The sequence below is a fragment of the Chenopodium quinoa genome, unplaced genomic scaffold (assembly GCF_001683475.1).
Source record: "Chenopodium quinoa cultivar QQ74 unplaced genomic scaffold, ASM168347v1, whole genome shotgun sequence".
Classification (NCBI taxonomy): domain Eukaryota; kingdom Viridiplantae; phylum Streptophyta; class Magnoliopsida; order Caryophyllales; family Amaranthaceae; genus Chenopodium; species Chenopodium quinoa.
Genome location: NW_018743850.1, coordinates 4,700,560 through 4,726,102, shown reverse-complemented (window position 1 = coordinate 4,726,102; position 25,543 = coordinate 4,700,560). Strand labels below are relative to the sequence as shown.

The 25,543-nt window shown below is 30.7% G+C and overlaps 3 protein-coding genes across 4 annotated transcripts; 1 reads left to right on the top strand and 2 right to left on the bottom strand.

Annotated features, from left to right (window-relative positions):
- Window positions 1-9,142: 9,142 nt before the first annotated feature.
- LOC110686038 (probable histone chaperone ASF1A) lies at window positions 9,143-13,126 on the bottom strand. Of its 2 annotated transcripts, none has more exons than XM_021862607.1 (4): window positions 12,674-13,126; window positions 11,733-11,857; window positions 10,000-10,115; window positions 9,143-9,912 (listed from the first exon to the last, which is right to left on the bottom strand). In XM_021862607.1, exons 2-4 carry the CDS (start codon window positions 11,839-11,841, stop codon window positions 9,547-9,549), a joined length of 591 nt encoding a protein of 196 aa, XP_021718299.1. In that variant the 5' UTR covers window positions 11,842-11,857; window positions 12,674-13,126; the 3' UTR covers window positions 9,143-9,546. The 2 variants fall into 2 exon arrangements, with proteins under 2 accessions (XP_021718299.1, XP_021718298.1); XM_021862606.1 differs by having other exon boundaries at window positions 11,733-11,903; window positions 12,674-13,125.
- A 4,678-nt stretch (window positions 13,127-17,804) lies between these two features.
- On the top strand, window positions 17,805-18,918 carry LOC110685689. Its single transcript, XM_021862216.1, has 4 exons — window positions 17,805-18,173; window positions 18,272-18,343; window positions 18,495-18,551; window positions 18,824-18,918. The coding sequence occupies exons 1-4, from the start codon at window positions 17,837-17,839 to the stop codon at window positions 18,916-18,918; spliced, it is 561 nt and encodes a 186-aa protein (XP_021717908.1). The 5' UTR covers window positions 17,805-17,836.
- Window positions 18,919-21,769: 2,851 nt separating this feature from the next.
- Window positions 21,770-25,543, bottom strand: LOC110685688 (protein FAR1-RELATED SEQUENCE 5-like). Its single transcript, XM_021862215.1, has 6 exons — window positions 25,420-25,543; window positions 23,720-24,827; window positions 22,591-23,593; window positions 22,428-22,517; window positions 22,107-22,172; window positions 21,770-22,016 (listed from the first exon to the last, which is right to left on the bottom strand). The coding sequence occupies exons 1-6, from the start codon at window positions 25,541-25,543 to the stop codon at window positions 21,828-21,830; spliced, it is 2,580 nt and encodes an 859-aa protein (XP_021717907.1). The 3' UTR covers window positions 21,770-21,827.

Sequence of the window (25,543 nt, the reverse complement as noted above, 5' to 3'; positions counted from 1 at the left end):
GTGTTTCCATATGACTCACTTTTATTGCGAGGTGATTTTTTTCATATGCGTTGTTGTGCTCACATATTAAATTTGATTGTTCAAGATGGTTTAAGTGTTTTGGTATCAAATGGTGTTCAAAGAATCAGGGATAGTGTTGTGTTTTGGACTGCTTTTGATAAGAGAGTACAAAGGTTTGAATAAGAGGCTAAGCAAATAGCTCCTGAGTGTAGTAGAAAGTTAGCACTTGATTGCAAAACCCGGTGGAATTCTACTTATGAAATGCTTTCTATTGCTACTAGTTATAAAGAAGTGTTTGTTGTTTTAATTGCTCATAATAATGTATATAAGAATCCACCGACCCCTGAAGATTGGGAAAAAGTTGAAAAAATATGTGAACATTTGGAAGTGTTTAGTAAAACTACCCTTAATTGTTCAGGAACAAATTACCCTACGACCAATCTTTATTTTCCTAAAATTTGTGCTTTGAGAATTGCTATTTCTGGTTGGCTTTTATCTCCTCATGATTATGTAAGGAAAATGGCCGACATTATGTTACAAAAATATAACAAGTATTGGGCTAGTGTGAATGGTTTAATGGGAGTGGCAACAATACTAGATCCTAGATACAAAATGGCTCTTATTCGCTTTTATTTTGCAAAATTTTTTGATGAGCATGACTTTGAAATTGAGGTTGGTAGAATTAGTGATCTTCTACGAAGATTGGTTGATGAATATGGGTCTAAGATGGGTAAAACTCAAGGTAGTAGCAGCCAACAAGCTTTTGATTTGGGTAGTAGTAGCAAATCCATTGAAGAGACCTTTATGCAAGAATTTGCAGAATTTTTGCAACAAGATAAGAACTCAAGTCATGAAATATCAGATTTGGATAAGTATTTAGATGCTGCTAATGTGCCTCTAGTCCAAGATTTTGATATTCTTAACTGGTGGAAGACAAATGGAGGCACATATCCCATTCTTCAGCAAATAGCACGAGATATATTGAGCATTCCTGTTTCTACTGTTGCATCAGAGTCCGCATTTAGCACAAGTGGTCGGGTTCTTAATCCTTATCGTAGTCGGCTTTTACCGGAAGCTGTAGAAGCTTTGATGTGTACTCAAAATTGGATATGGGCTGCTTCTAAAAGTAAATAGCTAAAATAAAATTTTATTTAATTAATAATATTATTTATTTATTATTTTAATTAGTTCACATTGTATTTGCAGATTGTGGAGAATTTAAGGATGATGAATATGCTAAATTAGTGGGAGAATTAGAGGAAGGATTTGAAACATGTGATATCGATTCTGGAACAAGTGGACTTTGCACCGAATAATTCAAGGCCTAATGAATTTCTTGTTATGTATTTGAATATTTGTAGACTTGTAGTATTTTTAATATTTGGACTTTGGACAATTTGGAGTTACTGTTTTTTTTTTCTCTTATGTAGTACTAATTTTAAGTTTTTTAATATGTAGTATGTATGCCTAAGGTGTTGCACTTTATGAAAATGGTGGATCTTGCAGTAATTTTTTTTTGGATTTGAGTTAATGGGATTTGTATGCACTGCTAATTTTTCATTGGTCTACTATGAAGTCTGCAGGGTTTCAGTTGACACTTGAAAGACAATTGCTTTTCTCGATACTAAGTTGGCGGGTATGGGGCGGGGAATTGGCGGGGAATTGGCGGTGATGGGGCGGGGGTTTGACGGGTATGGGGTGGGGGTTTGGCGGGTATGGGGCGGGGACGGGGATGGGGATGGGGCGGGGGTGGTTTTAGAGTTGGACCCGCCGGGGCGGGGATGGGGATTATTTTCAGACCCGCCATGGGGATGGGGATGGGGATGAAAATGTGAGGCGGGGATGGGGATGGGAATGCCAAAATCCGCCCCGCCCCGAAGACATCCCTACTTAGGAATGTTTGCGGTTAAAATAGCGAGATATTGACATTTTGGGTCAAAGATATTGTTCCAATACCTAAGAAGTACCTCGCTCGAGCATCGCCTAAATTCAAAACTATTTAATTTAATTGAAAAGTACAAACAATATCTCTCCCAAAAAAACCCTAACCTCTCTCCTATCTTCTAAATCCTAGCCTCCATTATTAAATTTTAAGGGGCTTACATCAGCTATTGCCGGTGGAAAGCCCCAATCTAAGTTTTTTTTTTTGCATTTTGTTTGTATTTAGCTTATAATAATGGTTCCTCCGCTCGAGAGAAACTTGTCTCCCTCGAAACAAAGGGTTTTTCTCCTTCGAAAAATAAGGTTTTTTCGATCTCCTTTGAAACTTGTTTTTCGATCTCCTTTGTTCGAAAGATAAGGTGTTATTTGCGTTTAGAGTAGTATCAGGTTATGCGGGGCTACGATTAATATTGATTACTCGAATTCAGGTTACAAAATTATCTCATGAATTTTTTTCTCCCAAAATTTCGAAGCGACGACAAATTCACTCAAAAAGTTGTATGAGACAACGAACTGAGAATATGCCGAATTGTTATGAAATTTTTATGGTACATCCGAGTGCACCATGCGCATGGTGATCTCGGAAGAATATTACGTATATGTATAATTAAAGAACACATGCCAAAATAAGAATATTACAGACATTTGCAAAGAACGCGAGCATAATATGTTCTTTGAGTTTGATCATTATGTTCTTTGGATATGAACTATATATATGTTGTTTACATTTTAAACTATGTTATTTAATGTATGTAGATAAAAAAAAATGTTCATGTTCTTCTATGCTCATGTTCGTTTATATACTTTTATGTATTATTTGTTTTATCATTGTGTTATTTCTTTTATCCCTTATATTTTTTGAAGTACTTGTTCTTATTGTTAAGTGTGTATGTGTTTTAGTATATGATATAATAATAATGAACATATGGAAAGAATATAGTGTTAATAATATTTTGTATATTACAAACAAATATAATGTACATTATATTTTTAGGTAAAGAACATTATTAAATCATATAAAGAACATCCTAAGAAATACACATGACCATTATTGATATGAATAATATAAGGGTAAAAAAAATTGGTGAAACAAAATGACCGAAATAAAATATTTTGAAAACTGAAATTTTGTAAATGAAATTTAAAATGTTAAATTTTGATATCTACAAATGAAATCTTGAATTAATTTTAGGAGAAATTAATTTTAGAGAGAAAATTATTATAAAAACTCAGTATCATACATGTTATTTACAAAATAATGACATGTTATATATATATCCACATTCTTTATAATTTATAACAATGTTCTTACTGCTACTAGCACTAGCATGGTGCACCCGAGTGTATAAATCAAGAATTAGAATTGTTATACCTATGTATTTGAATTCTTAGTCCTTCCACAGTTAATTCTTATTTGATTTTGCTATATCTATTTCCTTTATCGTTAATTGTTAATTGTAGATGTCGTATGACTTTAATTAATGAAATTTAGTGTTCTTTGGGACTTTTTAAAAAAAAAAAAAAAAAAAAAAAAAAAAAAATTAGCTAATTTTAATTGTCCAACTTTTCGTTGCTAATATGATCAAATCACTTCACTTGTAGAGTTGTAGACATACTCCAAACTTAATTTATCTGCCCAATAAACTTAAAGAACTCATTTATTTTCAGAAACTGAAGTAACTAACACGAAGTATTTGGTTATTTTGATAGTAGGTAATAAATACATTTTTTTTTTTTTTTGAGGAAAAAATACATTTATTTAACAACAAAGTAATAATACATTTTTTATGACTAAATAATTATTTTATTTTAATTTTTTTTTTTGACAAGATATGACTAAATAATTTTAAAATAGATGTAGATGACAAAATTTAGTAAAATGATAATTCGTCTAATAAAACTTTGGTTTTGTACACACGTTAGTAGCAAGAGAACAACAGTTCCAGATTATAGTAGAGTTCTAGTGCCATACTGCCACCTGCCAAGCTCCAAAGACAAAATTTTAGAAATTCATTAATACTCCATATTAATATAAAAACTAATTACACTTTTGTCAAAGTCTCTCAAAATTTCCATAGAAAGTAAAAGACGACAATTTAAGTAGTGAACTTTCAAGGATTCTCAATTTCTTGAGTGTAAATGTAGTCCGTGTGAAGGACCATATTGCTGTTTAACAAGCAATCTTCACCGTCCATACTAGTGCAACCTTCTTTATTGATACTTGATTCCTACAAAAATAAAAATAAATTAATGTTCAAAAACTCACTAGTCACCAATTACCATAGTATATAGAACCTTTGCCCACACATAATAGCTAGTTAAACTACAGGTGACAATTAATTCCGGACAGAAGGAGCAATATATAATCGGAAACTGATCTCGGAATATAACCAAATAAACAAGGAAAGCTATAAGTTACTTACATTGGATGTTTGTGGCTTAATATCTCTAGGAAAAAGTCTTGTAGCTTGAACATTTACCAAACAAGAGAGTAAAAGAAGAGCAAAAATCAACGTTATGAAGCATTTGGCCATGTCTACCCAAAAAAAGCAATTAGAGCGAGAAATATAGAAAATAATAAAAAGATGGAAGAGTAGAGACATATTTATGGGAGAGTGGGCAAATAAATAAGAGAAGATTCGCATGGAATATTAAATGGAGAAAAAGAGATTGGGTGATTGGTGGGAAATGGAGATTGAAGACTAGAGATTAAAATTGATCGATTAAATGAATCTTGGAATTCTAAAAGCATACAAAAAGTCAAAAGTATCATCACATACCTTACCCACCAAGGTCAATTGATGCTATAATTAATTCTATTTTTGCTTCCCTAGGAAACATCATCGAGTACTCTTTAACGTTATTAAGGTGAGCTGTTAAATATTTGGGTTGGTTAATTTCATCTTTTTTTAACCATTTCAGATAAAATAACTTCTTAAAAATTTAAAAATGATTAATGGAGAGAAATAAAATAAATTCGAATAAAATAAAAAGTTCAGATAAAATAATTTCAGACAAAATTAGATGAGCCAAACAAATCCTTACTCCATTCTATCCTAATTTTATAATATCAATTTCGTTTTGTATGGTGTTCAAAATGTACGTTTGACACCTAATATCTTTAATAAGAAAACAAGTTCTAATAAAATAATTTCAAATAAAATCAGATGAGTCAAACAAAGCCTTACTCCATCTATCCCAAATTACAATATCAATTTCATTTCGTATGGTGTTAAAAATGTACGTTTGACCACTAATATCTTAATAAGAAAACAAATTCAAATAAATAATTTCAGACAATATTAGATGAGCCAAACAAAACCTTACTCCATCTATCTCAAATTACAATATCAATTTCATTTTGTATGGTGTTCAAAATGTATGTTTGACCACTAATATCTTTAGTTACACATTAATAAAAATTATATAAAAATAATAATATCATAATACTCATATAAAACTATACATTGAGTAATTAAGACGAATCTAATCATATCTCGCATATATGTTGTTTGTACGAAGTAACCATGAAAATAAGAATAAGAACTATAGAATATATTTATATATATATATATGAACCTCTCTTCTAAAATTATCTGACTAGGTTAGAAAAATAGAGAAAATCCCAGTTTATCTCCTTAATTAAATGGCAAAACTGTAAGTAAATTTATTTATCATGTTGGATATCCAAATATTTGATGCTAATTGTTATGTATCCAATATCTAACTAGGAGAATTTTTGTGTACCAAAGTTTGGGTTTCTAGAACTTCAATTCGGATGATATGTTCTCTATGTCATTTACTTCGTATATTGTTAATGGTTATAAAATACTAGTTAAATACCAATCTATTAGGGATATTGGTTTCAGCCCCCGATCCATGCCCACAGCCACCCAATCACCGCAATAGTCACTATTATGTTATACTAGTACCTACTCTAGGCGTTATTCCGGATTTCCTCCGTAATACATATCTTTATGTTTTAAAAATCCTTACATTAATTACCTACTTATAAAATAATTATAAAGTAATAATTTTTTCTCTCAAAGACATTATTACTAATGTTTAAATCTATCCACGTTTGAAACTTTTGTGCTTTAAAAGTTCATAATTGGATGAGTAATTTGATTTTACAGTTTCATTGATACTTAACAATTTGAACTCCTAGACTTTATTCAAAACCCTTAGTTCGAAAGTAAGTTTTCGGCTCCTAGACTTTTAGGATTTTTTTTTTTTGGAACGACGATTGGCTATTTGGAATTTTAATTATGGTGGCAATACCCGGTTTGTTTATTGAATTTTAAATAAAGTTTTAATCTATATGCCAAATTTTAAAACATATCATTGATACTAACATTGTTATGTAAGAGGTGTATATCCCTTATGATTTAGAATATTTTGACAAAGGATACCATTGTTTTTTGTAAGAGCACAATATATTATAGAAATTTAATATCATATCATATCATATCAATAATATATAAAGCCGGTCTCGCAGGCAGACCACGAGACAACGACACTTGGCGTTCCAGTTTTTTTCCAAGTGTCGAGCCACGTAGGCGAAAAATAGGTATTATTGTGACACATAGGATGCTAAGTAAACGAATTTTGGATGAATTTTTGTAAGATAAAAATATTGTATAGTGTTTTATTATCGATATATTTCTAATATTTCTTATATACAAAACTAAATGTAACTTTTAATAAATATCTTATAAATCAGTACTATTTCCATCATAAAATTCGTTTTAAAAAGTTCTTCAAAATGAGATCCATCTATAATATGTTTTGATAAAAAATAGAAAATCATTAAAAATAAGTTTTAATCAGAAAAAATAATTTTAGTTTGGTAAATTAATAACATAGATATCTATTTACAACTAAAACTACAAAAAGTACACTATAATATAAATAAGCGATATGATATCGTATGTCTAAATATTTTACATTATTAAAAGGGGTTATATGATCGTATTTAATATTCTTACATTATCAAAAGGGGTTATATGATCGTATTTAACATTCGAGTTAAAAGGTTTAGGACAATCCGGACATCGCCTGGGGACAAAACTAGTATATATATAGGGAATTTTTTTCCAAGATTTTAGAGAGCCACATAGGATTTTAATTTTTTAAAAATTATTAGAGTGCCATGTAGGATTAGTATTTTTAGAGCGTTACGTATAGGATTATGCCACATAGGATTATTATTTTAAACCGTCATGTAGGATTAAAATTAAAAGTTTAAATTTATTATAAAAATAAAATATTATCTTTTAAAATTGAAAATTTTATCTAAGAGAAAAGAAACAATTTATATTATTTCGTATACATACAAAAATACTATTAAACTTAAAAAATGATATTCAAGTAAAAAAATAATGAAACATGAGAAGTGATTAAAATAAATATTTTTTTGAAAAAATTCTAATTGAAACTAAAAATATATCCTTTCTTTTTTCCAGCAAATAAAAAAAATGTTCATCATTTATCATTTATTCGGCAATTAAGTTCTACGTTAATAAAATTTATCATATTTAATAAACTTTATCACCACTTTAAATCTAATAGTTTTTCAATCCTATTTAAACTCATCTAATGTTCCACAAAAATAAACGTAAAACTTTTACAGGCAACGAAGCATATTTTAGAATTTGAACACCATGAAATTCTTAGAATGCGATGAACAGTGGTGATCATAATTGCTCTGGAAAAATTAAAATTTAATTTATATATGTGTGAACCTTAATTGTATAAGATTAAAAAAATAGTAATATTATGTATTAACATTTTGTTATTTCGATTAAATATTAAATGTTAAGTTTAATTATGAATAAAACCTGTGCATCGCACGGGTTTAAATCTAGTATACACTATATACGAGAAAAATGATACAAAAATTCTTTCTTTATTTAATTCTGCTTGATAATCCGATCCAATGTCCTTAAAAAAAAAATCCAATCCAATGTTGCATAATAGTATCAAAAAATATATTGATATAATCCTTTTTTTTATTAATTGTACTGAGTGTAGTAAAATAAGCCCTTATCACTAAACTTATGGGCTAATTCCACCAATTTTTTATTTTGTTTTTAGGAAATTTTTTCATTTACTCACTTATGTCATAATTTAGGAAACCTATGGGCTAAGAATAGATTTATTAAAGTTATAATTAGTGAAAGGTATAAAATATTGGTATTTTATTGAAAATAAAACCCTAATCCAACAATTTTATCCTAAAGTTCTATCCAATTTTATTGAAAATAAATCTCTAAATTAACTTTTTTATCTTACAAAATCTATGTAAACTTATCCAACATTTTTATCTTATGTGTCATACTAATAATTTATTGCCTACATGGCGCGACATTTGGCGTTTTAATTGCTTTCATGTTACGACACTTGGCAAAAAATTAAAACGCTAAGTGTCACTGCCTCGTGGCCTGACTAAAAATTTAGCTTTATATATTAGTTATATTGTATGATATTCCCTCCGCCCGTAGTTATGTGCAACAAAGGACATATTTTCGGAATTCTAGGCAAAACTTTTAGGGGAGTGTTAATTGAGTTTTGGTGGGTTTAATTAATGAGAGAGAAAGGTAAAAATACAAAATTACCCTTATGATAATATACATAAACTAAACATTTAAGTGTTGAAAAATAAGGGTATATTTGGTATTTATAGTGTGAACACAAATATTTGTAGTGGGTAATAGATGGTGAAGGGGACCACTAACCAAAAAAGTGGGTAATAGTGGGTAATTAATAGTTAAATATTACCCAAAAAAAAGAAAAAAATTTGTTGCAAATAATATAAAACACCCATTTTAGGTAAATGTTGCAGATAATTGCAGACGGAGAGAGTATATGATATGAAGTATGTTATGTGTCGTTTAAAAAGTTTTCAACTCTAGTAAAGTCTAATACTGAGTTTGAGTCAAAACCCCAGTGTCAAAAATATTATCTGGTACTGTTGAATTTTTTTTAGTATCGGGAATATTTACTAATACTAAATTTTCTTACTACGTATACCTTCTATATCACAGGGAGAGATAGAATAACACTCATCCAAAACCGTGCGGCCGGAATTTTTCATCAATTTGGAGCTCACTTATCAGCATAGGCAAGTCATAACTTTTGCTGATAAACAGCACACCCTGCTCCAAGATAGATCCACACTCATGCACAGACAAGACGCATATACATGAACACTTGCGCAGAAATTTCATAAACATACTGATAGTTTTAACAGGAACAGTAGAAGTTAAACAATCATCAATAATTTTGCTGCACGAGATTACAAGTAAGCATCGAAACACGTATTCACAATTCGCTAACATCACCAAGACACAGACACAAGCTTAACACAGCCGAGTGAAAAGCATAATTTCTCATGTCTGGTTTGGGTGAAATCCGCAAAGACCTTCATGCTAGAGCGCTCAAAAACATCATATATCAGCAGTTTGTACAGCACATTCAGCACACTATGTTGAACTTCGAAACTTGACATTCACTTGAAGCATAATGTTATCAAAATTACTCATTGCACCTACCAGTGTGGCAGCTGTGGCTTAGTCAAAACTAAGCAACTACTTACTTTATACTTCAGAAACTGCTATTATCAACTGATGGCAGAGGCAATTGTTCTTGCTTATTGTTTTCTGTAGCATGATCAAGAGATTCAGCAGGTTGCTCTACATGCTCAGGTTGGTCTACATGCTCACCATTCTCTGGCTGAAAATTGATAGGAAACTTTGTGACTCTTGGCTTATCAGCTAAAATATTCCTCTGAACTCTGTCAATCAAAACCTTCTGAGGTGGTTCTTCCCTCAGCTGCTCATCATCATAATCATTGTTCACATAATATCCTACTCTAATAAATTCCTGCCCCATGTATGAGCATGTCAATAGTAACACTGTGACACCAATTATATCCGCTTCACAAATTTTTGAAGGATCTGGAGGGTCAGCCTAGCACAAGCACACAGAACATCAGGAGTGATTTAAAATTACAAGTACCCAAAATCAACACTTACAACGTGGAAGTTTATAGATGACCTGAAGAACAAAGCGAAAGTTGCCAGCATTGACAGGTCCTACAAGAACACTTTCCAAAAGTTGGTCATATGTCTCATCTTCAGCTGATCCCACATAGATTAGTTTCCATTCCAGATCTGTCAGAGAAAAATCGAAACCAATCAATCCGTTTAAAATATGTATGTTGATCAAAAACACCGCAGAACAAGAATTTAAAAATGCATCATCAGGTGACATTAAAGACAGGGATAACAATTATACAAGAAATACACAATAGGCATTTGTTACTTCTACCAATAACCCAATCATCCAAAAGCATTGAACCATCCTACTTTTCAATTCCACATACCTAATCACAAGATAGCAGGCATGTAATTAATTTTATTTGTTTGGACTAAGAAGGTGGTAGATACCAGCATCACAAATGATCTAGAGGTCAAGGAACAGCCCGCACTCACCCCTAACACTAATAGTTACTCCCTCCGTCCCTAATTGTTTGCCCCATGTCCATTTTTTACTTTATTAAGTTTTGGTTGAGTAAATTGACGAGAGAGAAAAGTAATGGGGCACAAAGTGGGTTTTTGTGAGAGTAAAGTGGTGGTCCCCATAGACATTTATGGCATGGGGTAATCTTTAAGGGACATCCATATATGAAAAATGGAGCAAACAAATAGGGACAGAGGGAGTAGGTTGAGAAGTTATACTCTTGTGAGTAGTTTACAAACATGACTCCTTATGGGTTAGAAAAGGAAGGGAAAGAGCATCTACATTTCAGACTTTAAGGTTTCCCCACATATGAGAGCAGAATGTAAGGACAGCAATGTAACCATGACCATTCAAATGCTCTGTTTTTGAAATCTTCAGCTGAATTCAGAGCCTTAAACAAAAACAAAAAAAAAAAAAAAAACTATCTAAACCAATAGAAATTTAACATAAAGGCATACCATATAGACATACACATTATTGGAACATCTGGAAATAGAGACTTGCGCTAAAAGTAGGGTCTGAGTATGGGCGTACTACATACAGTGATACAAGTACATAACAATTCAAACAAATTCCAAATTCCAACAAGTATTAGCACGTTTGCAAACACATATACAGATGTTTCAGGTTTACTCTAATCTTAATAATATTTCTACCTCAAGCCCACACATGACCAGGATATTCACATGACTCTTTTTTCTCTCTCTTCTTCCATTTATTCTTCTCTAGACCACATTCCAATTGAAAACTAAAAAGCCAAGTTCTTCATAAAACCATAGTTCAATTATGTACACACTCAATCACCTTGTTTTCTTCAACAAGGTTCATAGACAAAGAATTCATGTATTCAATGTGACAACAATCAAGCAGCATACACTCTTTCATACTTCATAATTTAGCAAGATACAAGAAAGTTTGTTCAAGAAAGCTTGATATTTTTAATGTGACAAACAAAATCAATATCAACACAAATTATCCAACAAACTGCTCCAGAAATTTGTCTGTGGAACCATCATTTGAGCATATGTGCCACTGCATGCTCACATATATGAATTCGCAAATTGTGATGCTCGCATATTTATGTGTACATTCTGATGATTCAAGTCCCCTAACTAGTTACCGAATCCAAAAGTGGATAGGTCAAACCTCCTAAATTGACTTTCTATCTGGGGTAGAGCAATTACCACCATGAGCAAGCAGATTGACAACAAACAAAGCTCAATAACAAGACACTAATCCATCAAAGTAAAAAATACGGAGAAACATACCATCTTTAAGTGAAACCAAACACTCATATGAAATCTCGAACCGAAATGGGCAGAGAAACGGTGCTGGATTATCCAAGATAGCGACATTTGTGATGTTAACCGCACTCATTGCATTTCTCTCTAAGCTGAAGAAGCAATGCAACAGTAAGACCCTTAAAACCAAGTTTAAACCTATGACAAAAGATTTTCATATTATCAGCGGCAGAAAAACAACCAGAGAAAGAGAAATAGTAGTACTAAACACAAAGCCAAACTAGTTCTAATTTAATCGTTCTACTATGTAATTAAATTACCTTATACCTACAAGAAAGGACAACAGCTACAAGAAAGGACAATAGCAAAGGATAATGTAGTTTACCAGCATAGTTTATTGGCAAGGTTTCTTTATCTAGTAATGTTGGCCAATCTTAGTAGGTAAAGATAAAAAATGATTCCAAAGTTGGAACTCAAGATAAATCTCGATTACGCAAGCGATTTCTGATATTAGGGAAAACCCTAGATCATTCACTAGTCTTACTTCTTGGTAGAAAATTCCGAAACTAGAATGAAACAACTAGAAAATTCATCAATTGGTGTAACTAAAAGATTATCATAACTCATCACAAAATCTAGGGTTTGTCAATAAACAATAATCAAAAGTCCAAAATTCAAATTCAGTCCACAAAAAACTAAAACAAATGCCTAAAAATTAAACTTACAAAAAATGAGTCATAAAATCAAAGTTGTAAACTTCATTAATTCAAAATTAAAGCAAGGAAATTGTAACCCTAATAATCGAATTAAAACCTAAAACGAGAAATTAAACTACAACTGAACAAGCAAGCTTCAGATCGAAGCTCTGTAACAATAATTAACGGAAGAATAAGATGAAGATAATATCAAATTAAAGTATAAAAGTAAGAAAAATGGCGGAAATTTATAGAATTTGAAGATTTAATTACCTGCGAAAGGAGAGAGAATGCAAAAGTGGAGAATTTAGTGAGAGAGAAGAGCGAAATAGAATTGGGTTGGGGGAATTTGGGGAAGGAGGGAAATTAACTAAGAAAGAGGGAGGGAAATTTAGAGCGGTTTATTCATACTACCATTATTTGATGACTTTTAATAGAGCCCATAGCCTTTCAAAAAAAAAAAAAAATAGAGCCCATAATTAATCATTGGGCTTTTGAAGATTGGGTGGAGTTAATTGTTTATGGCTAGACTCTAGTTTAGCCATTTATCCCTACACCCCCCCTAAACGATGCGTACCACACATTCCAGTAACTTCCTTCTAAAACTGCCAGTAACTTCCCACTACCCCACCCATATATATATATAATTAAAAAAAAAAAAACTTTTCAAATAATCACATTTTTCTTTCTCATCCTCTTTCTCCAATTTCTCACTCAACCTCCATTTTCTCTCTCTACTCCATTTTCGTACATGCAATTAGCAAGTAAAATTGTATAAAATGTCCGACATAAGAGACGAAATTGCACAATCTCGACAAATTTCAACAACAACAAACCAAAAATCTAATGAGTAAGTATGTTTTACATGTTTAGTGTAAAATTAATTGAAAATTGCGAAACAAAACCCTAATTTTTTGGTATTTTTTCTTTTTGATGATGCTTCAGGAAAAAAATTGAAAATACTGGAGTTCTAGAACAATCAAAGTAAGTATTACTATTTTTTTTTCGGAATTATAAGCATAAATTTATTTAAATTTGCTCATATTTAAACAAGTTACTGTTTAATTTCAAAATAAACATAATTTTCCTCTATTTCTGAGACGATAATAAAAATTTAAACAAGTTACTTTTAATATTGGAATGTATGCGTAATTTTGATTAAATGATCAACCAAAAAAAATATAAAGTATAGTATTGTGAAATATAATGAACAAATACAAAACAGTATATGTTCAAATTGGATTGTGTGCATATATGTGTGCATATATATGTATACATATGTTCAAATTTGTATATTATGTGTACAGCATGCAATTTATGTTTGTTTCTAAATTGTTCATTTCTAAATTTATGTGTATACATTTACTGACATATTAATTGTTCATGTCTAAATTCCATTTTGTACAAATAGAAAACATATACTTTATTCATCTGTGTAGTAAAATGAACATTTACAAAACACTATATTGTCAAAATTCATATTATGTTATATATATCCATATATGTGTATACAAATGTTCATTGCTACAACTATATTGATCATTTATATGAACTATTATGTACATTTGTCTAACATAGAAACATCATGTCAATTTTTATGATTTACAATATTAATTTACATTGTAGTGATGTACCATTTAAAGTGATACACTTGATGCAATTTGACAATGGAATGTTCAATCCTTATCCTATAATTCATGAGAGAAAAGAATGTTCTGAAATAGACAACAAATTGGATAGAAATGAAGTTATAAAAAAGTGGGAACCCTATTTATTAGGAGACAACCTACATCCCAAGTAAGTTGATATACTTACAAATATTCATATATGTAATATTTAATGTACAATCATTTAATTCAATACTTAATCTCATAATTGAAATAATTTGTAAAATTTTAGTGAACCAAAAAAGTTGAAAGTGAAATGTATAATGTCAAGATCAAGGCCAGAGAAAAATCAATCAATAAGGTATAAATACTTAATAAAAATTCAATAATTAATTTTTATACAGTTACATAATCATACTTTTATGTATTAACATTCGAAAAATTTCAGTGAACAAGAGAAGGAAACTTCAAAAATAGATGATGCATCAACAAATCAAGGGTATATTCTACCTCAATGTGTTTAATGTTCATTTATTTCTTAGTTGTCATACATAATCTAATGATTTGCATTCTCAGGAAAAAAAACAACTGAAGAGGAAGCAAAAACTGATCACCTACAACAAGAAAAGGCTGGATCAGAATTAGTGAATACAGGGTATTTGATTCCCATAATGTTCATTTTCATATTACTTAATAAACATTTTTAATTATTTAAAATTAATTGATTTTCAGAAATCAATCACCTAAGAAAGACACAAGAGAGGTTGAACAACTACAACCAAAAAAGGATGCAACAGGGTATTTTCAGAAATCAACTAATGTTCATTTTCATATTAGTTGATTAACATTTTTAATCATTTTCAATTTTTAATTTTCAGAAATCAATCAACTGAAGATGAGCCTCCAAAAGAGGCTACAGCAAAGGATCAGCCTACACAACAAGTGAAGGCTATAGCAGAGGATGAGCCTCCAACAGAGGAAGAGCCTCCAAAAGAGGATGAGCCTCCAGCAGCAGTTGAAGAAACACATTCATACATAATGCAAAAGTATGAACATATATAACTTATTAAATGTTTCTATTCCACATTTACAATATTATTGATCATAAATTATCTGTTGCCAGGAAAAAATTAAAAGTGTCAACTCAAGGAATACTAAAAAAACTGACAAAAAACTGGAAAACTGCTCCTGTTAGCAAGGTCATTGCTGCTAAAAAGGCCCCTGCTACAACTGTTGATACTGCTGGAAAAGCCACTGCTGCTGAAATGGCCCCAGCTACAACTACTGAAAAGTCCTCTGCTGCAGAAAAATCCCATGCAGCAAGTTCTGCAAATGCACAACAGAAGGCCCCTGCTGAAATTAAATAAATCCTATTAGGTAATGTACATAATTGTTAAATTAAATATTAAATTTTTTTAATCAATAACACTTATACTGAAAATGTTCATTTACCAATTTGTAAATGATCTAAATGTATAGGTGGTGAAGAAATTGAGATTGAGGATGAAACAGAAGAAGAATTGGAAAGACAAGAAGAGTTGCAAAGGGATGAGGAGTTGACAAGAATATTGAGAGGTATAAAACCTGTTGAAGAGTTAAATTTGTCTCAAAAGAGTGAAGAATCTTCACAAAATTCAAAGCAACCAAGAAGGAAAAGGGTTGCAAGGAAAAATCAAAAGAAAAAAGAATTGGAAGAAAATAAAAAAAAAACAGGAATATGAACAATCACCAGCAAGAAGAACAAGAAGTAAATCACGAGGTAAATAAAATGTACAATTTCTAATATAACAATGATCATATTAAATAAAATATTACAACTATATTAATATTTATATAACAATGTTTATTTGCAGATGTTAAGTTGCCTGGCATATCAGCTATAGCAACAGTTGCTGCAGCAATTGCTGAAAACCTACCAGTAGCAACAACACCCAAAAAACCTGGGCGTCCAAGGGCTGCAACTGCAGTTGCAGAGAAACCTGTTGAGAAAACAGGGCGTACAAGGGCTGTAGTTATTGGGAAAGCAGGCCAAAAAGGTAAAAGAACATATCTAAAACAATAAATGTTCAATTACAATCTTACACTTTTAAAATGTTTATTTTACTTAATGTAATTGATCAAATAATTAGGTGGTCAGAAAAGACCTGCTGCATCAGCTAAAAGTCCTGCAAAAAAAAAGAAAAGTCATAGATCAAGTGCCTTATAATGAACCATCAGAGGATGAAGAACAAGAAGAAGTCCCTGCAACAAGTTCTGCTCCTGCAGAAAAGAAAATTCTTAAAAAAGTAGAACAAAAAGGTAATGTACATATTAATAAAGTTAAATGTTCAAATACAAACTAGCAATTTACACTTTCATATATATATGTTCATTTTACATATTATAATTGATCAAATGTTTAGGTGGCCAGAAGAGGCCTTCTGCATCAGCTAAAGGCCCTTTGAAGAAAACAAAAATCATTGAAGAACAATCAAAGGAGGAAAATGTAGAAGATGATAAAAGTAATACTGATAGTGGATCAGATAGTGAGGATCCAGCTTTTGATGCTGAAAAAGAAGAAGATGAAGAAAGTGAGGAGGTGGAAGTAGTTCAAGAAAAGAAAACAACATTGAAAAAACCAAAAGCTGAAGAAAAAAGAATGGTTCTGTATGAGAGGGAACCAATAAAAAAGATTGTGAAGAGGAAAACTGAATTTTCAGTGGCTAAAAAAAAAGAAGAGAAGGAAGAAAAGAATGAAGAGGAAGTTGGAAGTTCGACAAGAGGAGGCCATGTCAAATTCATGCATTGGGTTAAGAAAATGAGTGATACACAGAAGAAATTAGTGCATGAAATAGGACTGGGGCCGTTGTTGGATATAGAACTTCCTCAGCTTGACAAACAATTCAACCATTGGGTTTTAGATAGCTTTGAAGTCAGTAGTTGTAGTTTTGAGCTGCCTAAAGGTGAGAAAATTGAAATTGAGGTGGAGGATGTGAGAATTGTATATGGTTTGCCAATGGGAGACATTCCCATTGTTGAAGCCAAATCAGACAGAGCAAGTGAAGATTTTGGTGTATTTATAAAAAATTGGAGGTCAAAATGGCAAGGCAAAACACCATCTGTAAACCAAATTATTGCTCAATATACAAGTGATAAATTCAAAAACCAAAGGCCAGCAGAAGAAGATTTTCTCACCAACTTTTTGGTAGTTGCTGTGAATTGTTTGATGAAGTGTATTTCAAACAACCAATGCCATTTCAAGTTTCTGTTTTCTATGATGGACAAAGAAAAAATAAAAAACTTGAATTGGTGTCAGTACGTGTTTGACTCTCTCATCAGTTGCCATGTGACATGGAGAAAGAGTGGAGGAAAAGGATTCTACAATGGACCACTGCAATTTCTGATGGTAAGTTTACAACACACAATAGTAAATTATAAAATGTTCATTTTAGTAACAATGAATGTTCATTAACAAAATGTTAAATATCGATTTCGTCTAAAATTTTAATCTTTTATATTAATTGTTCATTTATATTATATTATATGTTCATTTATAGTAATGGGTTTTGGTGCAGCTGTTCGACTTTGACAGAGTTCAAAGATTGAACAAAAAACAACCAAGAACAATTCCAATAATTTCTTGTTGGAAAAGGGATATGTCACTTGAAAGGATAAAAACAGAAAATGATTTGAACTATGGATATGGAAAAGTCCTTCCAAGAATAGAAGAAAAGCCTGCAGACAATCCTAAGGTACAAAATGATCATTTATAAATTATGAAATGTTCAATATCAAAACACATAATGTCTTATATGATTTTTCTTATATGTTCTATAAATGACAGATCTTTATGAATGAATTTGCATCAATGGTACAAGAAGTTGGTGCATCTTTGGCAAGACTTTCTACCAAATTGGTTAAGGCAAAAGAGCTCTTTCCTGGGAATCAGTTGGTCAAGAAGGTAGATGAAGTGTTGGGAAAGATGGCAAGAGAACCATCAATTCTCAGCCAAGATGATGAAATATTTGGATCAGAGGATTTTTTGAATGCCATAGCTCAAATTGAGAAGGAACTGATGGAGGCAAGTGAAGCAGAAAAAAAAAAAAAAAAAGGAAATGAGAAGGAATATGATATAAGGAAGGCATTCAGTTTGGGTTGCAACTTAACTCCCCCAACTCCAACAACTGGTAAATATGCTTAATTAAAAACTGTCATTAATTTGAATATCCTTACTTAAAGAGTATAATATAATTAAAGAATTAAAATTTAATTTATTTGAACACAGAAGCACAGATTAATGTTGCAGCCACAACTTCAACAACAACTGATGCAAATGTTTCTTCTAAGCCAGAAGAGGGTAAAACTTTAATATCTATGTACAATTATGAAAAGTATAATGTTCATTTATAAAATAATAAGTTTGTTTATTCTAAATATTCAAAAAAGTATATATTCAGAATAACAAATGTTCATTTACATTAACAATTTCATATATTTTAAATCAACAGAAAGAGTTGGAGGTTCAAATTCTGAAGAACCACAAGATGGAGGAAATTCAAAAAAAGGTAAAAAGTTCACTTATATAGTATTAAATGAATATTTGTGATTGTAAGATATTCTTCTTTAATGATACTAAGTCTATATATGTGTGAATGCAAATTAATACAAAAGGCATTAAACAAAGGTGAAGGTTCAAAATCTGAAGCATTAGAAGAAAATGTTGAAGGAAATTCAAAGAGTGGTACAATGTTCACATATTACAAATAAATGATCAAATTATTAAGTATAATGTTCATTTCTAGTTATATTAAATTTTTTTCATGTATTTTGTTTGCAGCATCTGATTCAAAAGTTGTGATCCCAAGACACCAACTGAAAATAGGGAAGCTGCTGGAGATATTTCTACAATCTTCAAATCTCCAGCATGTTTAAGTATGGAAGATATCCTTGATAAATCAAACAAGAAAGGAGGAAGCATGGGGTAAACATGGAAGACCTATCTTGTTAGAAAATATATAATTTTGAATGGACATGTAGAATAAATTTGGTTATAAAGTGTAATTATTTTGGACAGTTTTTGTTTATGAAGTTAGTAATGGATATGTATTATAAAATCAGAAGGGAATATTTTGCTTTAGGGTAGGAATGCACAATTTAAGATATGTAAATTATGTATTTTAATTTAAATGTTTTAGTAATATTTTAAGTGTTTATTGTTCAAAAAAGGAGAATAATGTTTTTTTTTATATTAATTACTCTTCATTACTAACCATGATTAATATTTCAGAGAAGACAAGAAGAAACAGATATATGCTTCAAATGTGAAGGAAAGGTAAATGATTATTCCACATATACATGTTCTTTTACATTAAACTGAATAATCATTTATACTATATTTATATTCAGTGAGACAAAAAAGGATTCAAAAGAAATTGAAACAGAGAAGATTCAAATTTCCAAAAACACAACAGGACAAAGGTAAATGGTCTTTACATGTGTATAGATTTATAATGTTCATTATCAATATACTAAATGATCATTCATAATTCAATATTTATTCAGTGACAGAGAGAAGACTTTGGAAAAAAAAAAATCAAGAGAAGCTGAGAAGGAAAAAACTGAGATTGCAAAGGAAAAAGATATAAGGTATTACTATTTGTTCTTTATATAAATTATTTGTTCATTATTAAAAAAATTCATATTTGTATTAATATATGGTCACATTAACTAGGCCACAAAGGGAAATCCCAAATGTTCCTCTTGCTTTCCGATCTCCATACATGGTCAAGTATAAGGATTTGTTCAAAGATGAAGACACAATGAACAAACTTGTAACAGACTATGCTTATAGTGGAAAAGATCAAAGGTATACATCACTTACTTCATTAAAACTTTAACATTACGTGTGTTGTAAACTCATAAAATTTAAAAAATTGATATTTTGCAGTGAGCTACTATACTATGATGGAGTGAATTCGATCAATAGGGAAGAGATGAAAACTCTTGAAGGGGATACATTAGTAGTTAACAATGTGATCGATTCATGGGCAGTACTTCTAAATCAAAAAAGGTCAAAGAACAAGTTATACTTTTCAACATTTCCACATGTAAGTCTTTATTGAAATTACACATGTATACATTGGTGTACTAAAATGATCAATTCACTTATACTAGATGATCATTATGAATATTAAAATGATCCTTGTGCATTATTTGCAGCAAATTATGTATGCAAATACAGTGTGTCCTGAAGGATCATCAATGGAGCTTAGAATTGCATACTTCAAAGAAAGAATAACAAATGAATTGAGGTTATACAAAATCAAGAGTGCAGTTGGATATCAACAGGTATTAATGAACAATATGGAATTATAATATGTTCATTTACATTAATGTGTATATATAATAATATTGTGTACTATGTACAGATTTTTTTTCCAGTGGCCATATATGCACATTTCTATCTTCTATGCATTGATCATATCAATGAGACAATGCATATAATTGACAACAGGAAACTGCCAAAATATCAAACAATTGCAACAAAGTATGAAAACCAACCCCAATTGGTGGTAAGTATATTGTTTAATAGATATATAAATGATCAATTTGTTTATACAAAATGATCAATATTGAAAATTAAAATGATCAATATTAATATGATCCTTTGAATTTTTTTTTCTGTATATGTTGCAGTTAAAAGGATATGCAGAATATTTGAAAGGGTTGGGGTATGAAGATGCAGATTCTATTGAGAAATATAAGGTGGAGGAGCAACGAAGATTACACCAACTGTGGAGTTTACATTATGAAACATATGGAAACTTTCACTGCTGATCCCAATGAAGAATGGGTTTGTGACCTAAAACCAAACAATGTATGTAAATTTCAACAAAACAAAAAAATATACTTCATGATCACTTTATAATACATAATGATCATTTATATCCCATTAATGTTCATGTTTATAATAAATTATTTTCTTGGAACAGGTGAACCAAATCAGAAAGCTCAGAGTACAATACACTGCTGAACTAATGCTGAATGAAGGAAACAGGCAGTCACGGAACAATAGAAGAGCAGCAAGAAGATTTGCACAAGCTTAATACAATATGTTCATATATAGACATATATATGATCATACTTGCTTTCAGTATTTGTATGGACATAAGTTTTTGTTGTTGGTCAAGTAAAGACAAAATTTATTATCTTTTTAATATTTACAAATAGTAAAGTGTTACATTATAATTGCCAGTTTTAAATCATCTAATATAATTATTCCAATTTAATAATGGTTCTTACTATTTAAAATAGTATATGATCACTTCCAAAAGCAAAAATAATCATTTATAGAACATTTAAGAATAGTTTGAAAAAAAAAAAGATTCAAATTACTTAATAAATCAAAATATAAAAAACTTAAAGCACTTGAATCTCTATAAAGTTGAGACAACTAAAAATGTTGATAGTTAAACACCAAAACATAATTGCATATTGATTTACTCTCTTATTTACCATTTGTAGCCAATCTCTTAGCCACACTAGTATAAAAAAACGCTAATAACCTATCATATTTGGTTGAAATCTGTGGAGAACCTCCTTGAGTACTTCTTGAAACAGTAGGAGATCCTTGAACATTCATTGAAACACTAGGAGAAAGTAGAACATTCCTTGAAACACTAGGAGAAACTTGCACATTCCTTGAATTTCCTTGAGTACTTCTTGGAACATTAGGAACATCATGCACATTTCTTGAAATACTAGCATCAACTTGAACATTCCGAAAACAGCCTTGAGGACTTCTTGGAACATTAGAAGGAGCTTGAACTTTCTTCGGAACACTAGAATGAACTTGAACATTTCTTGGAGTTTGGAGGATTTTGAACAATGCTAGAAACTTTAGAAGGAGCTTGAGCATTGATTTGAGCATGCACAACTGTGGGAAATTGTACATTTCTTGGTTTCTTTGGTGGCAATTGAGAACTTGTTGGAAAATTATCAACATCATGAGCAATTGCAGCTGTTTTACCCTAATGATCAAAATTAAAATAATTAATGATAAAATTCAAAATTCATAATGACCTTATACAAAATTAAAAGGTAGATGAGTAATATTTCACCTTAACAATAGAAGATATGTCTGGATCAACAGTAACGTTTGATTGCATAGAGCTATATCCATATTCCTATAATAAAATGAAAATTATAAAAACATTATAATCACAACTTAAACTACTAAAATGAACAACTACAATTACATACATAATCATTTACATAATACCTGTTCAAAGTCATTTGAAACACTATCATCTGAAAGGGATATCTTCTACAATGGCAGTCTTTTTATTACAAACCTTGAAAAAAAAATTAAAAGTAAAAATGTTTAATATTCTAAAGAATTTGATAAAAACAGATAAAAAAAAAAGAAAATAAGTTTTTACCTGAGCACTTGGATCTTCAATCACAATTAACTCATTAGGATCAGCCAAAGAATTAGCATAAGATATAGGACACCCATTCTCGTCCAATTCCTAAGGCAAAACAAAAATGTTCAATTCTTGAACATAAATGATCAATAACAAAAACATAAATGTGCATTATTACCTGAACTACTGCTTGACCTTTAGATCTTTTATAAGGAGTGTATACTGACTTTTTCTTCAACCACTGACCCCTGGCTTTGTTATAAGCCTTCTCTAAATTACTCTTAGGCCTATAATTCCTCTCTCCAATAGGTCTTGATTTTGCCGGATTCTTAACTTCATGATCAACAATTTCAATACCTTCAACCGGTTCATTAAAATCAATAGTACCAGTAACACTCTCAATCTTTTCTTTTAAAAGATTGAAATAACATTCAACCTCTGCTCTAGCATTCAAAGAGTGTTGACAACTTGTTACCAACTTAACAAATTTCCTTATTGTTTGTGTCCTCCAAACACTTGTAGATACTACATTGGTTTTCATTGTAGGTTCATCAAGGCCATGACTACACATAGCAGCCTTAGTCCACCTCTTACATATATAGTCATCTGGAATCTTATGAACACAATTCATATGATAAATTCGAAGAGCATGACAACAAATCAAACCCATTTCACTAAACAACATGCATGTACAACATATTGCATGTGTTTCTTTATTAAAAACAACCTCGTGCTTGATCATATCTTTCCCAGGTCTCCACAAATGATAATAATATTCAGGAAAATTCACACCAGCATCCTTATGATCACAAGCAGTACCCTTAATGAACTCTTCCTCAAAAAGCACATAAGCTTGAATAGTATACAATGATCTAGCATGAACAAGAATCCCAATGTATGCAAAAGCCAAATGACGATTACCTCTGATTGTATTATAATCTCTCCCTTTTTCTTTGCTTCTATACTCTTGAACCACATCGAGAAACACTTGATAGAAATCACATAGACCTTGTGTCTTGTTAAGCCTTTGAGAAACTGATTTGTTAGTTGTCTCACTACGTTGAGATGAAAGCACACCTCCTGACCAAAATTTCTTTGAAAAAGCTGGACACCACATCTCTTTGATTTTATACAAATCATTCAACCAATCAACATTTGCACAGTCATATTTCAACAACATTCTGTAAATGAAACATGATCATTAAGCATAACAGTTATGATCATTATAAATAAACATTTATAAAAAACTAAATGTTCATTTCTATAAAAATTATTTAAGAAGCTAAACAAGTATAAAGCAGAAGTACCTTTTCCAATAATGCTCAAATTCTGGTGGAGTTTCACAATACTTCAGTAAATAACCAAATAAATCAGTGAAACCATCCAAAGCTCTCAACGCCCCAATGTGTTTCTTAGAATTTTGTTCAATATGCCACACACATAATCTATGATGAACACCTTTGGGGAAAATATTTCTTATCCCAGCTGCAATTGCTTGAGCTTGATCAGTCATAATAGTAATAGGACTTCTCCTTCCCATAGAAGTTAGAAAAGTATCAAATAACCACTCAAATGATTCTGTTCTTTCATTAAGTATAAATCCCATGCCAAACATCACATTATTTGCATGATGATTCATACCCACAAATGGATCACAAATCATACCATATTTGTTAGTTCTATAAGTAGTATCAAAAACTAACAAATCACCAAAGTAATGATAATCTCTCATCATCCTTCCATCTCTCCAAAAGAAATTAACCAATGCACCATTTTCATCTTGTTCAAAATCATAATAGAAATCTGCTTCATCAATTTGTCTCTTAGCAAAAAATTTGATTAGTTGATTGCTGTCACCTCCCCCAAGTTTAGCTGTCTTTTCAACAGAAATAGCATTATAAGCATCAGGAGCTGTAAAACAAAGGTTAGGAGACCCTCCAACCTCCTTCTTCAAAGCTCTCAAAGAATCAGAAACTTTAACTCCACTCAATCTAAGTGTAGAAATGAAATTAATATGTTCCTTAGAAATATCCCTTTGAGACCTTATTAAATGTCTCTTGTCAACAAGAATCATTTCATGATTATGAACCATCTCATGTCTTGTACATGTATATACACCTGAACGGTCAATACTAAACTGCACAAAAGCTAAGCAACCAGTCCTTATGTTAAGTCTCTCATACAGCCTATTATTCCTGCACTTATCATCTTTAAAACCCTCATTTGTACAAACAAATCTTTTCATAGAGAATGAATCATCTCTTCGCCTCTTACTTTTTCCAATTCTAATTCCAAAGCCCTTTCTAAATGCATATTCATCAAACATTTCATAAGCCACATCTTCAGAAGGAAATTGTTTCCCATAAAATTCAGAACTAGCTGCTTCCTCAAATAAAATAGCATTCTTTTTTTCCACTGCAATATTAAAATGTAATAAATGAACACAAATAATAGCAATAATGTACAATAACCACATGTAAACTGTTAATGAACATTTATCATTACATAAATGGACATATATCAAAATGATAATAAAACATATAAATGAACATTTATGATTACATAAATAAATGTAAATTACAGTAATTACACCTATGTTAACGTAAATGTACATATAATATAACATACATGAGCATTAATTGAATGCCAAATTTTATAAAACTATAGACAATCATTAAAATGCAGAAAACTGGAAAAAACATCAATCGAATAACAACATTACAAAGAAAAACAATAAAATCACAACAATACATCACAAACTATAAATTAAAATAATCATAAATAAAAATGAAATCAAATATTATAATCGACCATAATTTTGATTTTAATCCATACAATAAGCAATAATAATTAGCTAAACAATAAAATCAAAAATTATAATTGAGCATTATATAAACTATAGTTCATACAATTAGAAAAACTATGAAATCAAAAATCAAAATCGAACTATTACACGCGAAAAACAGAGCATAATCAAAATCGAATGATTGAGGAAAAAATTACTCACATTGTTTCGAAAACGAGTCGACTAAACCAACTCCAGCAGAAAAAATAGAATCACAATCACGATCAAAAGCAATTAAGCTAGAATCACTATCACGATCAAACGCAATTGAGCTAGAAATTTCCAT